Source organism: Tenrec ecaudatus, chromosome 2 (genome assembly GCF_050624435.1).
Source record: "Tenrec ecaudatus isolate mTenEca1 chromosome 2, mTenEca1.hap1, whole genome shotgun sequence".
Lineage (NCBI taxonomy): Eukaryota > Metazoa > Chordata > Mammalia > Afrosoricida > Tenrecidae > Tenrec > Tenrec ecaudatus.
This window is the reverse complement of record NC_134531.1, coordinates 140,022,182-140,042,492: the sequence shown is the minus strand read 5'-3', so window position 1 is coordinate 140,042,492 and position 20,311 is coordinate 140,022,182. Positions and strand designations below refer to the sequence as shown.

The 20,311-nt window shown below is 36.8% G+C and overlaps 1 protein-coding gene across 2 annotated transcripts in view; it reads right to left on the bottom strand.

Moving 5' to 3' along the window:
* SEC24A (SEC24 homolog A, COPII component) overlaps positions 1-20,311 on the bottom strand; it is a 94,302-nt gene that overhangs the window by 37,198 nt on the left and 36,793 nt on the right. Inside the window, exons 3-11 of one of the 2 annotated variants that reach the window (XM_075541567.1) lie at positions 17,136-17,306; positions 14,785-14,862; positions 13,160-13,320; positions 12,493-12,665; positions 11,636-11,738; positions 9,783-9,909; positions 4,206-4,315; positions 2,566-2,678; positions 1,134-1,252 (exon numbers count right to left, since the gene is read on the bottom strand). In XM_075541567.1, the coding sequence (XP_075397682.1) occupies positions 1,134-1,252; positions 2,566-2,678; positions 4,206-4,315; positions 9,783-9,909; positions 11,636-11,738; positions 12,493-12,665; positions 13,160-13,320; positions 14,785-14,862; positions 17,136-17,306 (1,155 nt within the window). The remainder of the gene's footprint in view (positions 1-1,133; positions 1,253-2,565; positions 2,679-4,205; positions 4,316-9,782; positions 9,910-11,635; positions 11,739-12,492; positions 12,666-13,159; positions 13,321-14,784; positions 14,863-17,135; positions 17,307-20,311) is intronic. The other variant, XM_075541568.1, reaches the window with a different exon arrangement.

The window sequence follows — 20,311 nt, the reverse complement described above, 5'->3', positions numbered from 1 at the left end:
GCCATCTAGCTCAGAAGCAACAAAGCCCACATGGAAGAAAGACACCAGCCTGTGCGATCACAAGGTGTTGAAGGGATCAGGTATTAGGCATCATCAGAACAAAAAATCATAATCCCTTCAGGACCAGTGGTATGAGTGGTGATACTGAGAGGGTGGAGGGAGAGTGGGTTGGAAAGGGGAAACCAATTACAAGGATCTATATATAACCTCCTCCCTGGGGGACGGACAACAGAAAAGTAGGTGAAAGGAGACGTCGGATAGTGTAAGATAAGACAAAATAATAATTTATAAATTGTCAAGGGTTATGAGGAGTGGGGTAGCAGGGAGGGAGGGGAAAAAATGAGGAGCGGATGTCAGGGGCTTAGGTGGAGAGCAAATGTTTTGAGAATAATGAGGGCAATGAATGTACAAATGTGCTCTACACAATTGATGTATGTATGGATTGTGGTAAGAGTTGTATGAGCCCCTAATAAAATGACTAAAAAAAGAGAAATACTCTCAGTATTCAGTTATTGCTCATGAAAGTCTTACAACTTAAATAGGATCTGAATATATATCTTTAAATTTTAATAATCTTCGATTATGCCACTAATTCATAGTATGCATCTTTATACTATATATAAAACAAGAAGCCTTTTCCGCCCACCCAGTTCATCTAGTAGTCATCCTCCATTTCCATTCGTATCTTATTCATTTCTTTAAGGGTAATTAATTCCATGTAAGTTTAGTGTTGGCTATCTGCTCATCGCCTTTCTCGGTACAAGATGAGCTCTATATTAGCAGGAGACTTGTCTGCCTTGCTCACCAATAGAGTCCCAGAATAAGCAGCAAAATAGTTCCTCATGAGTGCATGAGGAAAAATGGTACGAGATAAGTTAATGAGCTCTAACACTAACATGTTTTTGTTGTCTTGTTCAGAGTTCATTCTACCGCCATGACCCTGACTCCTCTTCTATAAAGCGAGAGATTCAAGGGCAGTTACCGCTCCAGTGATCTTACACTTTTACAATGAGGATTTTGCTTGATGAAGTAGATTCACACAATATATGCATTCATTTATCAAATAATCACAAACTATATCTAAGGCTAAAGTTTACTAAGGCAGCTCAATAATTTTAAGTATAAACATATACCGTCGATATCTGAAACTATTAGCATCTGCGGTTGAGAGAGACCTTCTTGAAGACTGTAGAAATGGATTGTACTATCAAATGTTATGAAGCCAATTTTCGTTCTAGTGTTGCCAGGAAGCCTATAAACAAATTCAAAAGAGACTTTTATCAAAATCTCCCACATGTATGTTTTTACATATATATACATTATGTATTTTTAAGTAACATTTAAATATCTAATTTATCATTGTGGAAATTGTCCTGATGGAAACAGAAGCAATAGACTCAATGTTTAAAAACTTTGAAAGCATACCTTATTCAAAATAGAAAGACCAGCTATAAGGCAAATAATTTAAGAAATTGTATGTAAAAAAATACTGGAAGATACTTACATGTATAAAACTTTACAGATAATTTATTATGACAACTCTAAAAGATAAATTAGACTTATCAACAGACAACCTCCATATATAACTAGCAAAATTAAATATATTAAAGTTGCCGTTTTCAACAAGGTGAGGGAGTTATCCTTTTTCTGATGATATCTAGCCTTTCAAAATCCTCCATATTATGCAACTGTAATTTACTGAAAGGTCACACAAGCCCATCTGAATTACACTAAGTATATAAACATGGCTTAAAATACTTAAAAATATTTTTACTTTACTAAGAACCTTAAGAGATACTATAACCAAATGCAACGTGTGTGTATTGTTTTGATTGTGATTCCAACAAAGTTACAGTTAAAAAGACAATTTCCAGAAACTGAAGAAGAAAAAAATGAACTGGGTATGAGATCATAAAATCTTACTGTATTTTTACCCATGTAAATAAATAGTGCGTACACACACAGAACATGCACAGTGACCATAGGAGACTAATGTAAAAGGGGAGTGTGTGTGTGTTCCAGCCCCATCCCTGCCAAACTCATAAATGAGGACATTATTTGCAAAAAAATACAGGGCTGACTATTTTGTTATGATGCTAGTATTGTGGTTAGGATTAAACAAAACAAAACACAACAAAACACAATACCCTCAAGTCTTTATAAGTGAAACGACATGCTATCTGAGATCTGCTTTCAAATGCTAACGAGAAAAACAGAAGTGTGTATGTGGAGGAGCAGGTAAAACAAGCACCAAAGAACGCTGAAACCCTGAAGCTGGGGTACAGGTACCTGCGCACAGTCCTTAGGGTTCTCTTTCTACTTATATGTTCAATGTTTCTCCACAATTAAGAGGAAACATTTTAAAGGTTAAAACAAATATTTCAAATGGAAAGAGACTTAATGATTTAAATGTACTTTTGAAAATTTACATTTTGCTTTGTATATTCTCTGCAACAACAAAGTAAATTTAGAGAAAAAAATACAGAACCATTGTTGTATTTAAAACCATTTGTTCATTTTGCCAGCACTGTTCACTTTAGATTTAAGCGGAATTAAAACACTTACAAATCCAGATTGTCTAACAAACTCTGGCAAACCAAATTCAAGTATCCGGTTTCAATTGCATTATGAGATACATCAAATACAAAGAGGTACACAGGAGGCTGAGGTGGTCGTAACTAAAGAAAATAAAAAGGATCTCGTTAAATACATTTAACAGGACTGAATTTACACTTAGGTCTGCCTATAACTAAGATGCTGTGTTCAAATGCAAACTGGTAAGCAAACATTGTGGGTGAAGAACGCAGAGGGAGCAGCATAACTGTACTGGACTGTTTACATATGCACAACGGAGAAAGAAAAGGGGGGATGAGCGTGTCATACATTCCTTTTTTCCTAGGACAGAAAAGGAGACTGTGATCACAAGAGCTTCTGGACATATTGGCAATATTCAGTTTCTTAAACTGAGGACATTTACTTAACTGACCACCTGGCAGGCCTTACATGTGCATAACCTTTGGGCATAAGCATCACATGCACTACTTCGGGAAATTATAGCTCTGAAAGCGACAGACCAATTTAGTCTACTATTTAACCAACACATTTAAGCCAGATTTAACAAAAAATGCCATATTCTACATTCTAAACTTCAGCTTGTTATTAATTTCATAAAAAGCATCAAATAGCCAAAACCGAAATGACATAAAAAATACATTAGTCAAATGGCTTCAATTGGCCAGATAGTGAAAAATAACTAAACAGAAACATATTAAAATAAGATATTAAAAGCTGGTGTTATGTGGACTAAGTTTTATATATTGATATTTATCAAAAAAGTATCCTAAATATAAATATTGAACTTAAATACATAACAAGTATGTACCGCAGCTTTGGCTGATTGTCTTGTGTTTTGACTTCAAAGGGCCTTCTTTCTGCTCTTGATAAACTAACTAGACTTGAAATCTACTTACAAATCAATTTCAAGTTTGTGTTTTTTAAATTATTCTAAAAAAATGTTAATTTAAAAAAAAGCTGGTGTTAGCTCTTATCTTCATATTCCCTTTCCTTTGAAGTTGTTATATCACAGCCAAAGAGGAAGAAAATCAAAAGTCAGAATTTTTATGCAAACTTTACCACGTAATAAATGAGGCTTGGCAAACAAAATAGGATTAATAGCATTTCTCTAGCTTACTGTAGAAAGTAGATGAGGAGGATCAAACTACAGAAGCACTGTGTAAAACACAGCTACTTCAATACGCGGCAGAAGTGAGTAGTCTTATCCCTCCCTCACTGCCACTGAGCTGGTTCTGACTCACAGTGACCGATAAGACAGAGGAGGACTGTCCCTGTGCGCTTCTTTCATTTTTTTTACCCTGTGGGTTTCTGAGGCTGTAAGTCTTTACAGGAGTGAGAACTGCCAGATCTGCGATATTCATTCATGAGTTTAAAAGTTCTCGCAATAGGATATTCATCATACCATTATTTGTAACAAAAAAGATCAGAAGTGACTTATAAGTAAATGTAATCCTAACATTATATTGCAAATTTCTGAGTGGGCAAGCAAGATTTAAATGGAACTTATACATAAACTTATTTTCCAACATGCACTTTAAAACATAAAATCCTAATAAATGATATGTTGTTCTATTTAAAACCCAGTATGATGTAGTGAGTATACTATGCTGTTTAAAACAATGAACGCTTACCATGTATTCTGAAGGCGCCATAAACTCAATGGTAGCATTCTGAACTTCAGGTCTTCTGTGAGGTTCTCCATAAACCCGGGTCAAAGGGTTGTACATAAATTCTTCAGGAACTGTATAAAGTTAGCAGCATATAATGATAAAACTAATAGCTTAAGTTTAATAAACATTGCCTTTGGTTACATTCTTAATTAAGGAATTTATCAATAATATTGACACAATATTACGAGATAAAGACATGTTTTGTGAGATCCATTTAAGTTTTCCATATACTAAAGCTGGACTAACTGTAACTTGCTTTTATATCTATAATCACTATAATTGTTCTTTTCCTATTTCTTGATTCCTTTGTCTTAATTTCTGCTAAAGCTGCATTTCTAAAATAGTTTGGATGACAAAGGTTATCGCATGCAAATTATTTATTAAATGCAAGATTTGTCTTCACTTTCAAAACTGTATAAGGATGTCAACTCTTTCAAGAATGGTGGTGGTGGAGTGAGTTATATCAGCAGTGGGAACCCAGCAGTCACTCCAAGGGAGAATGAGGAGCGATTTTTTTACTTCTGTGAAGATTTACAGCCTTGGGCACTCAAAGTGGCAGCTCCAGTCTGTCCTATAAGGTTACTAGGGGCCAGAATCAACTTGATGGCAGTGGTTTGGGTTTTTCTGCGGGGGATATTGACTCATTATTTGTCAGGCTCTGGCTGAACTCAAATAGTTCCTGGGTAGCACAAATAGTTCAGTGCTCAACTACTAACTGAAATTGAACTCCCCAAGAGATGCCTTGGGAACTCTGGTGGTGTAGTGGGTTATGCACTGGGCTGCTAACCACAAGGTCAGCAGTTCGCATCCACCAGCTGTTCCTTGACAGAAACATGTGGCTTTCTACTTCCACTAAGAGTGACAGTCTCAGAAACCCACAGGGGCAGTTCCACCCTGTCCGACAGGGTCACTAAGAGTCGGCATCAGGTCAATAGAAGTGAGTTATGGAACATGAGGTGTTTTATAACACCACTTATAGTTCAAAGAGTATTTTATAAATTAATTATCATGGCATCTGTCTTCTCAGTAATTTAGGATATTTATGAATTCAAATCCCTATGTACTCTAATGGGTAAGCTGAAGTTCATTAAAAGGGCTGGCCTAAATATGACTTCAATCTTAATTACAATATTATTCTACAATTTGAAGCTCATGTAAGAAAGATTTTAAAGTTGAGCTACACATTACACAAACATGTTCTGAATCATTATGGAGTTCAGAGTTCTTTTCCTATCCACAATTACCGTATATACGCGAGTATTAGCTGACCCGAATCAGCTGAGGCACCTAGGTTTACCACAAAAACCGCATAAAAATGTGAAAAACTCGGTTTATAAATGAGTATCTATGGTCCTTCTTTTCTGAAAGCACACATACCATATACACAAATTAAAAATGGATTAAGGACCTAAATGAAAAGCTAAACAAAATTCTTAGAATAAGCAGGGACATGTTGTCATCAGGCCTATATTTCAACAATGAGTTCACCAATATAATAACAAAGGTACAAACAGAAAAATCAAAATAAATGAGCCCTAATAAAAGTGAAAAACTGGTTTATCATAAGACTTTCACCCAAAATATAAAGGACACGCTGGAATAATATCTTCAGAAACCATATATCTAACAAGAATCTCGTAAACAGAATATATATAAAACTTTAACAACTACTGTGATAAGAGTTGTATGAGCCCCTAATAAAACGTTTAAAACAAATAAATAAAGAAAGAAAGCTTGAACAACTTAATAATAAAAAGACAAATGGCCCAATCATAAAATAAGCAAAAGACTTGGTTGGACCAAAGAGGGCATTCAAATGGCCATGAGACATATTAAAAGAGAGACGAGGACGGCACTGACTCTGCAGCTCCGGGAGAGGGAAACATCTGATCAGAGCACACGGGAGCAGATGAAGGGGCAGGAGGAGAGTGGAGCACATGCTGGCCCACCAGGTCCTGAGGACGATATCCCTGCTCAGAGCAGCGAATACACAGAGAGGACCAGATGGCCGGCCCCACTGAGAAACAGGACATCTCTCACTGATCCATAGCCCTACAGGGGACAGCACTGGAGACACAGTGTGGGAATTGCATCCGATGTGACACCACCACACCGAGGCCAAAGACTAAGGGTGTGCAACAGAGCGGCAAGGGGAGTAGAGCAAGGAAGTTCCAAGGGAATTCCAAAAATATACTTTGGGGCAAGAGTGTGGCACCTCATCAGAATTAACCAGAAAATACTCTTGAAGGTCAGCAAACAGACCTTGAACTATTTACAGGCTTTTGGTTTTTTACTGTTGTTGTTACTGTTTTGTTTTCTTTTGTTGCTTTGTTTTGCTCTGTCTCGTTTTTTTTTGTTTTTTTTTTGTGCATACTATTATCTCTGCAGGTCTATCTAGACAAGATAGATGGGATAAACAATCTGGAGAAGAAAACAACAGACTGATGGTTCTGGGGGAACAAGGGAGAGGGGGAAGTGGGGGAAAGGAAGTGGGTGTTAACAAACTTAGGGACAAGGGAACAAGTGATCCAAAATAGATGGCGAGGAGGGTGTAGGAGCCTGGTAGGGCTTGATCAAGGACAATGTAACCGAGAGGAATTACTGAAACCCAAATGAAGGCTGAGCATGATAGTGGGACAAGAGGAAAGTAAAAGGAAATAGAGGAAAGAACTAGGAGGCAAAGGGCATTTATCGAGGTCTCAATACAGGCATGTACACATGTAAATATATTTATATATGATGATGGGGAAATAGATCTATGTGTATATATTTATGGGTCTAGTATTAAGGTAGCAGATGGACATTGGGCCTTCACTCAAGTCCTCCCTCAATGCAAGAACACTTTGTTCCATTAAACTGGCATTCAATGATGCTCACCTTCCCGACACGATCACCGAAGACAAAGTGGGTGCATAAGTAAATGTGGTGAAGAAAGCAGATGGTGCCTGGCTATCAAAAGATATAGCGTCTGGGGTCTTAAAGGCTTGAAGATAAACAAGTGGCTATCTATCTGAGAAGCACAAAGCCCACTTGGAAGAAGCACACCAGCCTGTGTGATCACAAGATGTCGGTGGGATCAGGTATCAGGCATCAAAGAATAAAAAATCATATCACTGTGAATGAGGGAGAGTGTAGAGTGGGACCCAAAGCCCATCTGTAGGCAACTGGATATCCCTTTACTGAAGGGTTACAGGGAGGAGAGGAGGCAGTCAGGGTGAAGTGTAGCAATGATGAAGCATACAACTTTCCTCTAGTTCTTTGATGTTTCCTTCTTCCCACTATCATGATTCCAATTCTACCTTACAAATCCGGCTAGGCCATAGCATGTATACACTGGTAAAGATCAGAGCTGGAAACACGGGGAATCAGGACAGATGAACCCCTCAGGACCAGTGGTGAGAGCAGTGATACCAGGAGGGTAAGGGGAAGGTAGGGTAGAAAGGGGGAACCAATCACAAGGATCTACATACAACCTCTACCCTGGGGGACCAACAACAGAAAAGTGGGTGAAGGGAGATGTCAGATAGTATAAGACATGATAAAATAATAATTTATAAATTATTAAGGGTTTGTGAGGGAGGTGTGGAGAGGGAGGGGCAAAAATGAGCTGATACCAAGGGTTCAAGTAGAAAGCAAATGTTTTGAGAATGTTGATGGCAACAAATGTACAAATGTGCTTGATACAATGGATGGATGTATGGATTGTGGTAAGAGTTGTATGACCTCCCAATAAAATGAATTAAAAAAAAGAAAAAACTCAGCATCATGAGCCATCTGAGAGATACAACCCAACGATTTGAAAACAAAGACCCAGAGACTTGTACACCAGTGTTCACTGTAACACTTTCTCACTAGTCGAAAGGTCAAAACAACCTAAATGCCTATCAACATGAATGGATAAACAAAATGTGATATGTAGGAGAAATGAAGTCCAAATACATGCTACAGCATAGATAGAGCTTGAAGATATTTTACTGAATGAAGTAAGTTAGTCACAATAGGATGAATATTATTTTGCTTCACTTATATGTCAATGTATAGAGATCAAAGATTATTAGGAGCAGGAGTAAGGTGGGGAGATGATGTTAAGGGTGACAGAAAAACCTCACTGATTAAGCACAACGGTTGCACTATGAATTATTGTAATGCACTGTATTCCTAAAAAAATGTTTAACTGGCAAAAGTTGTATGATAAGATGTATTTATAACCACAACAACGAACATGAACACTGTGATACAAAAACTATACAGAAGAATCCTGATCTTAAAAGGGGAAAATACAAAACAGAATCTCAAATCTCATGAACTCTAGACTTCCTGGCACCATGGAGGTAGGTGCATGAAACCCTGAAATTACTGTCCTGAGATCACCTTTGAACATTAAACCATAAATATTCCTTGACGTCATCTTCAAAACAGAAAGAGTTTAGCATAACTAGTGAAACAAAGATCTGCCTTGAGCATTATGCTCTTTAAAGAACTATTTAGCATAACTAGTGAAACAAAGATCTGCCTTGAGCATTATGCTCTTTAAAGAACTATCTATATGGGGGTCAATGCTCAGCACTACTGAAAAGGAGCAGAAACTTCAGGGGCTAGTGAGTTTGAGAAGCAACTCAGAGAAACAACACTACCACTGAGTCCATTCTGAATCATAGTGTCCCTCCCGGCCAGAATAGAACTTCCCCTTTAGGTTTCTGAGACGTTAACTATCTATAGGAGTAGACAACCTCACTTTTCCCCCTTGGAACAACTGGTGGGTTTGAACCACTAACTCTGTAGTTAGCAGTACAGAGTGTAACCTACTGTGCCACCAGAGCAACTCCAGGTTAGAAAAGGACGGTGAAAACGATTGCAGACTATTGAACAGATCCATATTTTGTTGTATATGTTATCAAGAACAAAATAAATTAAACTTAAGGTCACATATAAACAGTGAAACTAGCTGTAAAGAAATCTTGTATTCCTCTACCTTCAAACTTTTAATGAAATTTCTTCCAGAGACTTAAACTCATACTGACAATCATACTTTTTTCTCTAATCCCAAAGAAATCTCGTTATGTGATATTCCTCAAGCGTGAATTAAGTTGTGAAACAGTTACTGAAAGACATCCTTCCCCTGAGTTACTGGGAAAACTGCATCTAACTAACCTCTAAGCACTGTCCACTTCCCTTCACACAGCAGTCTATTCTATGGACCACCTGCCTTCACTCCAGAGAAAAGGCACGGACAACCTCTAAATGGAACGTTTTCTTAAATTATTGGCTTAAGTAATACCATGAATTATACACACAATATAATACATCTAAAAGTGGTTTCAAAGTAGCATTATTATCATATTTTCTTTGTTTAAAAAGTATAAAGATATTTATTTATAAGTACAGACATAATATTAAAAAAGGAACCGGTTCTCCGAGTGGAAAGATTACAGATAAATAAGAAGTGCTTCCTTGCGTGTGTGTTTGTTTCCTTAACTTCACACGTGTATCCTACAAAGGTACGGAGATGTTTTTAAACGATTAAGAAAGAATACATACCATCATTGACTCGGTAACATAAATTGCACTTCCATCTCCTTTGGTCAAGAAAGCTGACAAAAGGATTGATATATGTTCTGCATGAGCGGCATCTCACAATGGTACTGGAGGTAACCACAGGCAATTGCTGAAAAGAGAGAAACTAAGTTTTTAAAGGCTCAGTGATCATCATGTTTAAAGGTCAACCATCAACCCTTCCCTCCAAATAGCTGCTGAAGTATGTCCAAATTGCCACACACAAAAAATTACACAGATAAAATGGACTGATTTTAAACTGCATATTTCTTCAAAAAGGATATTAAAGTTTGCCTTTGGGGGAAAAATTAAATATTTAATGTTTCAAAATTACAATAGTAAATTTTCAATATATATTTGAGATGAATGGAATAGGAAACAATTAACATTCCAAAACAAATAACCAACTAACTTATTAGTAAGTTTCTTAAAGTTTCATTAAGGGACCTTTTTATTCCTCAAAAAAGAATTAGCATAAAGTAAGGATAAACTATATTAAGTATTCAATTAAGCCTTGAAATTATGCTAATTAAAATTTATCTTACCAAAGGATATTTCTACATATAAATTTGTATGTGCCGTAAATATATATCCATGTCTATAGTACAGCAAATGTGAGAAAGTCATAAAAACTTCTTGGCCAGGAACCTGTGGGAATAAGTCCCTGAACTCGGGCGCTTAGGACCACAGTGTGGGAATGTCACCGTTCACAGAGAGAACGTTCTGCATTGCTGTGGTGCATAGCGACAGCTCTTAAAAACTGGTTTCTTCCAGTTCAGTGGAAAAAAGAGTGAGGAGAATCAAAGACTGAAGACCATGTGAGCCACAGCCTCCATTTACCTGAAACCAGAGGAAATGGATGGTGTCTGGCTACCACTACCCATTGCTCTCGTTGGGACCCAGAATGTCCTGGACCGAATGGGAGAAAAATGCAGAACAAGTGGATCAGACTGGAGGAAATCCTGAAACTGGGAGCCTTAAACACCCTTCAAGCCAAGGACTGGACTCTCGCAAAGTAGAGGAAAGGGTGTAGAGAAGGATGGCACTCATGAGGAATGCAGTCCTCAAAACAACACCTGAGACCAGAGGGCAGCATTTGTCCACAGACAAAGCTCAAGAAGGGGGTGGGAAGAATGTGGAAGGAAACGAATGTAGCTGTACTGAGGAAATTTCAACTGTTTTTTTTTTTTTTTTTTGCAAAACTGGCAAAGAGAGTTTATTCGCTAGCTAGAAGCCCAGCGTGCAAAAGGGAATCCGAAATTTCAACTGTTTATGAAACAAAGCATGTGAAATGTATGTGAATTGTTGAATGGAAAACTAATTTCCTCTGTAAACTTCACCTTGAGCATAATCAATAAATAAAAATAAAATGTATCATGCATATTAACACCAAAAATTAGCAAAGCAAATATTATCCTATTACCATAAATCTTATTTTTTGGAAAATCAGCCTATTTAGGTGCTCTTGCTCCCAAGAGTATATAGGAGTCAATTTCCTAGAGCCTTAGCCTAAGGCTTCCTAAGCACCCAATTTTCCCCAAGGATGGCACAACTGGGGACTGAGTAAAGGGTTTAATGGGTAAATAACTTACTGCCTTTAAAAATATGCTATCAGTTTATTTCTTTTCTTTCAGTTACCTATACCTCTTGGATTTTTCAACAATAGTGCTTGTTCTACTTAATTTTGCATGTTTGGTAATAAAATGTGGGATGAAACGCAAATAAGGAAATCAAGCTCCTAAAACTCATTCTATACCAGATTCTCGCTTTGATAGTGAAAAATCCTCTTCAATAAGGTAATTTTCCACAAGACAGGTACTGTTAGCAATGAAACATACCACCAGGTCTTTGAAAGGATGAAGCAGCAGCCCCAAGGGGAGTTTGGCTCTATTCAGTAAGGCCTGAGTTTGAGGAACTCCAGTCAAGGTGCAGCGAAATAACCTACATCGAAGTAAAACACACCGGTCAGTGGCTGCCATGGCTATTTTCCAACTAAAAAGTAGTTTTAGGGTTGCACATGTTTACATTGGTCCAATAACCAATGGAAAAACTTCAATACACACTTTTGAAACTTATCCCATTAAAATATTTAAGTCTACATCCAATTCAGAAATACAGAGTAGCGTTATACGTCTGTATTACTTAACTAATTTTAGTCTCTTCGTGGTTGATCCATAAAACAGCCTACACTGCACTGAAATGAAAAGAGGAGGACTCAAGTTTGAAAACTTAAAGCCATGGTTATAACTGGAAAGGTCAGTGCTGCTGAAGGTCCTAAAAAAAAAAAAAGTTTCAAAGTAACAAAGTTCGATTGACCCCCAAAAATTTCCTCAAATATACTTAATGAAAATTTTTAGAGAAAAAAATATTAAAATGTTTTTATAAAGAGAAATTCAGACTGAGATCAAATACACAATTTTAGAGAATCAAATTCCTGTACTTCTTTTGAAGAAAGAATGAATGAACATCACAGTCCCATCACAGCTGATTCAAATAGCAGTGGCGGCAATCAGTTCACAGCTTCAGCCAGATCTCCCAAATGCCATCAATTTAAAACTCAATTAAGTAAGCAAGTAAGAGCTCTGGTCTTCTAGAACTACTGTTATAAATGATATATCTGTACAGTTTATCTATTGTACAGGAAGCTAAAATAAATCTAAAGATTTTTTATGAGAAATGCTGTTCAAAGCCTTACTCTGGGCTACAGTTAAGTTTCTGGATATCTTCATGCAAATTTGGAACCGGAGGCTGTAAAGGTGTCGATGGAAGCATGTTTCTTTCTTGAAGAAGATTAAGAACTCTTAGTCCTTCTGGATGTAGACTTAATCCACTCATGCTTGCAGTTAGATGAGTAGCACCTAAGGGAGTCTACAGATAAATAATTTCTAAGTAAATAACTCTGTAATGACTTTAGATGAAAACAAATACTTAGGGACTCAGTTACTTAATTTCTCTCTAACACAACTGCAATCTGGATTTCTTTGTCAATTTTAAAGTTTTGAAGAGTGTAAAAAACAACAAAGACCTCATGAAATGGTCATTATTCTCTGAATTAAACAAGAAGCATTGGTAGCATAGTGGGTTATACAATGGGCCCTTAACCATAAAACCAGCACTTCTAAACCACCAGCCGCTCAGTGGGAGAAATACGAGGCTTTCTATTCCAATCAAGAGTTACATCCTTGGAAATCCACGGGGAAATTATACCCTGTCTTCTAGGGTCAAGACTCAATGGCAGTGAGTTTTTTTGTGTAAGTGATTAATTATAAAAAGAATCAACATATTCCTAAAGTTATCTTCATGCACATAACAGTTTGAACGAAAAAGGAGAAGAAAAGGCAAGAGGGAGAGAAAAGCTATACCTGAGTAAAGGTCGGTGGCCCACTTGGGTAATTCAAGGAAGAAGGTGGCATTCCAGTTGTACTGGCTGGTGTTGTGTTCTGATAACCAGGTGGTAAAGAAGGATATGCATATCCAACGCTTCGGCCCATTTTGGAATTTTTATTAGGAAACTGTGGGGTTGCTAGAAACAAGGTAACTTTTAAGTTCTATTTTGTACTCCACAATACTTCAAATCAACACATTCAAAATAATAGGAAATCAGAATTCCAAAATGCTTGGAATAATTCAATTCTTCGATTTTTCAATTTTGTATAAGATAAGGAAAAACTAATAACAAGTATGTAATCTATATTAACCATGTTATACCAGTTAATATCGTATATAGCTAATAACTCTAAAGTCCTCTGGATAATTTAACACTTTGATATATCAATTTTATATAAGACAAACCCTAGTAACAAGTATATAGTCTAACTAAAATCTATACTAACTATATTATTAATCTATACTATGTTACACTATCCTAGTTAATGCAGTGTATAACAATAAACCCACAAAAATAAGTTTTATATAATTAATTTACTTTTATACTATCTACTAAATTTCCATTCAAGTTAAAATTCTGATTCATCAAAATAATAATTTATAAATTATAAAGGGTTCATGAGGGATGGGGGAGCAAGGAGGGAGGGGAAAAATGATGAGGTGATACTGAGGGCTCAAGGAGAAAGCAAATGTTTTCAGAATGATGAGGGCAACAAATGTGCAAATGTGCTTGACACAATGGATGGATGGTACAACTTAAGAGTTGTACTAGCCCCCAATAAAATGATTTAAAAAATTTTTTTATGGTTAGTATTAAGGTTAGGTTTAAGGATTCAGGTGGGTGTTTGACTTAGGGTTAAGTTTACGGTTCACGTTAGACTTAAGGTTAGGGTTACGGTTAGGGTTGGTGTTATGGTTAGGGTTACAGTTATGGTTAGATTTCAGGTTAGAGTTAGGGGTGGGCTTAGGGTTAGACTTAGGGTTAGGGTTGGTGATAGGCTTAGGATTTGTTTTAGGGTTAGAGTTAGGGTTAGGGTTGGTGATACGCTTAGGACTTGTTTTAGGGTTAGAGTTAGGGTTAGGGCTAGTGTTAGACTTAAAGTTAGGCTTAGGATTAGACTTAGCGTTAGGGTTAGTGTTGCTTTGAGTTTAAGCTTGGTGTTAGAGTTTAGGGTTAGGGTTAGGTTAATGTTAGGATTAATGTTAGTATTAGGGTTCAACAAAATGATTTTTTTTAAATCTGATTCATACCACTTTAAATGAAAATATCCTTGATGTGTAACTTAGGAAACTAGTTAAATTTAAATAGATACAAATTATTTAAAATACTATACAGTCATAAATGCTAATAATGAAGTCCTCAATCCCAAATCTGGAGTAAAAACGCCACAACACTAAGACAGAAATCTAAATGCAAAACAAACCAATAACAACTAAGTGCATGGTGATAAAAATGTGAACAGTGCGTATAAACAGTGCACGACACGATTAAATTTTGTTCTTTGTTTCTCATTTCCCACATTTCCTAAAATGAAGACATATTATTTTATTATCAGAAAATAAAAGATTAAAAACAAAACAAACTTTCATAGCATCTCACCCAAGAAGCCACCTCCTTCAATTTCATCATAACTATTATGGACCATCATAGATCCATTATTGGTGTTTGATGTACCACCTAAAAGAGAAGTTTATTAACAATATTTAACTTAGAGCAATTATCATAACATCTTTCACAGTTTGAATTAATGCCTAAAATTTAAGACAATTTTCCAAACAATAAATAGTTGTTTGGAATAAATAATCATAGCCAAACAAAAATGTAAAGTATTGAAATGTGAACTTCAAACAATTGCATACTTTTTACCCTGAGAAAGCTTTTTAATGTAAAAGATATAAATAGGTGTCATATAACTTAGGACCAGCACATATTGGGGAAATAAATAATCAAAAATACTACTACTTACAGGTAAAGAAAATAGTCATATCAATAAAAGATCTTAATTCAAAGTATCTAGTTAGCAAAATGGAGTGTAGAAATAATTTAAAGGTGAAATAAATATTTCCAGCACTTAGACACAAAGGTGCTACCTCTAACAGTCTATTTTAACACCAAAGATAAGACTTTAATAGTCTCGATAAAGTTAGTAAACTTTTTCCAGTTCTCAAGGCCACCATGACTTTGGCCATGAATTAATACAAAAACATTAAAACTTTTTATGGGAACAACAATATTGGGTATGTTATGAATTTTTAGAGGGTAAATGTCTTACTATATTTTGATTTTCAGTGTTATAATGGGGCAACTGTTGAGACAACATCAACACTAGCACCATTCTTTTCAAACTATTCACAGGTCATTTTTTTCTAACTTATAATACTTAAAATATTGAGTACATTCTTACTTTACAAAGCATCTTATTTAACTTTATAAATTTGTTTCAAGGTTACATCTCAAGATAATACTATAAAACATTTGATTACTTATACAAACATTTATAATCCATGTATACTTGAATATAAGCCGACCCGAATATCATCCAAAACACCTAATTTTACTACAACTACATAAAAAACATGCCAAAAAACTCGGCTTATACATGAGTATAAATGGTATTCAACTTTTCATTTAGGTTTATAAATATTTATAAACATATCTGTAATCAAAAGACCGTTCTAAAACCATATCCAAAAAGGCAAAAATTTCCTCACTCAAACTGTCCCTAAGAGGCATGATTTTAAAAAATCTGTACAGCAACAAAACAAAAGAAATAAATTAAGAGAAGTTCCCAAATGGTAGCAGACAGCAAAGCAAAGGGCAGTAGAATTTCTGAAGAACTTTATAAAATTTTAAATTCTTTTTTTTAATTTTGCAACCATACTTTTTATTTTTTTAAATCATTTTATTAGGGGCTCATACAATTCTTATCACAATCCATACATACATCGATTGTGAAAAGCACAATTGTACATTCATTGCCCTCATCATTCTCAAAACATTTGCTCTCCACTTAAGCTCCTGGCATCAGCTCCTCATTTTTCCCTTCCCTCCCCGCTCCCTCATGGACCCTTGATAATTTATAAATTATTATTTTGTCACATTTTGCACTGTCCGATGTCTCCCTTCACCCACTTTTCTGTTGTCTGTCCCCCAGGGAGGAGGTTATATGTAGATCCTTATAATCAGTACCCCAACTTTAAATTCTTTTATTTAATAATATAAAAATAATTCTTTATTAATGTAATTTTTTACTAATCTTAGGAATTAAAAAATAAATCATTTTATTGGGGACTCTTACAGCTCTTATCACAATCCATACATCCATCTATTGTGTCAAGCACATTTGTACATATGTTACCATCATCATTTTCAAAATATTTTCTTTCTACTTGAACCCTTGATATCAGCTCATTTCCCCCCTCCCTCATGAACCCTTGATAGTTTGTGTGTGTGTGTATATATATATGTATATATATACATATATATATGTGTATATATATATATGTATATATATATATATATTCCCCCCCTCCATATCTTACACCAACCACTGTCTCCCTTCACCTACTTTCTGTCATCCATCCCCCTGGGAGGGGTTATATGTAGATCACTGTGTTCGGTTCCCCCTTTCTACCCCCACCTTCCCCTTACCTTTCTGGTATCTCTATTCTCATTATCGGTCCTGAGGGGTTTATGTATCCAAAACTTTAAATTCTTATGGTCTAGCCCCAATCAATTACAATTTTTTAAAATAAAGCAAATATATATATATATATATATATATATATATATATATATATATATATATATATATACACACACAGCATGTATGTATATACACATATATACATCGAAATACATATCATTCTGATGCAAAGACTTCACAATATATTCAGCTCTCCAAACCAAGTTGGAAGTCTTAGATTTGCTATTGCTTTTAACTTGCTTACCTTCTTGGTTGGCAGCTGAACTGAATGAGGGCTGGGGAATAGCACTGTGTGACGGTTTCTGGGGGGTAGGGGCCCTGGCTGGAGGTGGGCCTCCAGTTGGAGGGGGTCCAAGAGGAGCTCCTGGTTGAAAAGTAGTAGGCAGGGGCGGATTCACTAAAGAAGGTGCAGAACCTAAGGAAACATTGATTTTTCATGCGTCATATGATTGATTATAAGGCAAAGGTCATAAACAGCTTTTCATCAAATCTGTTTGAAAATTATATTTTAATTATCATTATGAAATTAACAGAGACTTCCCAGGTTTTTGACTTTTTAATCTATATGTCTATTTTACAAATTCCCAAGCTTCTCCCCATAATATTTCTTCCCTGTCAATTACTAAAGCAATGTAGATTTAAAATACACCCAAAGCAGCAGCAGCAGCAGCAAGAAATCACTTCTAAACACAAACTTGTCGGCACCAAGTTGATTCTGACTCACAAAGACCCTACAGGACAGTACAGATCTGTCCTAAAAGGTTTCTTCCCCAGGCTTTGTGGATGGAGACGGCCTTGTCTTTCTCCAGCACTTGGCTTGTTGGTTTGAAGCACTGCTCTTTTAGCTAACATGATCAACCACTGCCACCAGAGCGCCCAAAGTCTCCTGTACAGTAGGTAAAACTCTCCAGTTATTGATTTGTCATTAACTGGTCATAGAAGTTCAACAGATCATGTGAAATATCACTAGGAGAAACTAACATTAAAAAGATTATGCTAATGCTCATTAAATCAAGCCTACTGAATTAACATCAACTAGGTCCAGGGTGAAGGGCCTCTGGTTGTGTAGAGATTACTCACTGGGCGGCAACCCCAGGTCAGCAGTTTGAAACTACCAGCTGCTTCAAGGGAGAGACGAGGTTTTCTGCTCCCATAAAAAGTCAGTCTCATGTAAGACATGACAAAATAATAATTTATAGATTATCAAGGGCTCCTGAGGGAGGAAGAGCGGGAGGGAGGGAAAAAAGGAAGAGCTGATACCAAGGGCTCAAGTAGAAAGATGGCAACAAATGTACAAATGTGCTTGACACAATGGATGTATGTATGGATTGTGGTAAGAGTTGTATGAGCCCCCAATAAAATGGTTTAAAAATTTTACATACCATGTACATTTTCCCATTCACCCATTTAATAAGGTATATCATTGTATGGCTTTTCTTAAATTCATTTTTAGATAATGATTTTTTTTGCCTATGTATGTATCTGGTGTATCTCTCATTGGGTACTTATATCTAGTTATTTTTACTTATTTTTTATGTCTGAAATCCATGATAAAAATTTATGTGTCCTTTAATTATATGTGTTGCAATACAGGGGGGGAAAGTCAGTCTCAAATATCCACAGGGCATCTTGTTAAATTTAATATATCATTTTATTGGGGCTCATACAACTCTTCTCACAATCCATACATACATCAATTGAGTAAAGCACCCTTATACATTAATTGCTCTCGTCATTCTCAAAATTCGCCTTCCACTTGGGTTCCTGGGTTCAGCTAATTTTCCTTTTTTCCCTTCCCTTTCCTTCCTGCTCCCCCCTCCCCCATGAACCCTTGATAGTTTATAAATTATTGTTTTATCTTATCTTACACTGCCTGGCATCTCTCCTCACCCAACTTCCCGTTACCCAGCCCCCAAAGAGGAGGTTACACGTAGATCCCCGAGATCAGTTCTCCCTTTCTACACCCCCTACCCTCCCGGTGTCGCCACTCTCACCGCTGGTCCTGAGGGGTTCATCCGTCTTAGATTCCGTGTTTCCAGAGTCCTACTGCACCGCTGTGCATCCTCTGGTCTAACCAGGTCCGCAAGGCAGAATTGGGATCATGATAATTGGGGGGGAGGAAGCGTTCAAGAACTAGTGGAAGGTTGTGAGTTTCATTGTTGCTACACTGAACCCTGAGTGACTCATCTCCTCCCCACTACCCCTCTGCAAGGAATGTCCAGCTGTCTACAGATGGGCATTAGGTCCCCATCACGCACTCCCCTCATTCACGGTGATGATTCCCCCCCCCTCCCCCACTTCTGTTGTTTGAAACCTGGTTCCCTCGGCCCTTCATGATCACACATGGTGTGCTGATTCCATGTGGGCTTTGTTGCTTCTGGGCTAGATGGATGCTTGTTTACTTATGTGCTAAGAATTTAAAAATAAATCATTTTATTGGGGACTTTAAGTCCCCAGACGCTATATCTCTCGATAGCCGGGCACCATCAGCCTTCTTCACCACACTTGCTTATGCACACATTCGTCTTCAGCGTTTATGTGAGGAAGGTGGTCACAAAATGATGGTTTTTGTTCCTTGGTGTCTGCTACCTGGTCCGTTCAACACCTTGTATTCACTTAGGCTGTGTGCTTCTTCTCTGTGGGCTTTGTTGCTTTTGAGCTAGATGGCCGCTTGTTTGCCATCAAGCTTTCAAGACCCCAGACGCTATATCTTTTTGATAGCCGGGCACCATCAGCTTTCTTCACCACGTTTGTTTATTCACCCGTTTATCTTCAGTGATCATGTCGAGAAGGTGGGTGTCATGGAATGACCGTTTAGCTGGGCGAGGTGCTATTGTATTGAGGGAGTGTGCACGAGGAGGCCCAATGTCCACCTGCTACCCTACTACTGAACCTATAAATATATGTACATAGGTCTATTTCCCCCATAATCATAAATATATTTACATTATGTACATGTCTGTATTTAGGCTTCTATGTATGCCCTTTGCTTCCTACTCCTTTCCTCTATTTCCTTATACTTTCTGGAGGCAGTTTTACTATGTTCTACAAGGTCGCTATTCAAATCAACTCAATGGCAGTGAGTGAGACCTAGAATTTGAGTTCTAAAAATGGTACTAATCGTATTGTAAATTCCCAGGTTTTAGTTTTCTTGGCATATGGCCTAATAAAACAGATTATAAAATTGCATGCTGTTCAATGTTTACCTGAAAATAATTAAAGATCATTTACTTTCCACAGTCACTTGAGCATTGTATCACAAACATTCCTCAGACTTAAAAATCAGGACAAAATCCAACCTTGAGGTACTTACATAATAAATGACTGCAAGAGGTTTGAAAGTTAGTAGTCAAACTAAACTCAAAATGACACTGGATCTATATATCTACCAGTGTCTCACTGCCCCAATTTCATCATTTT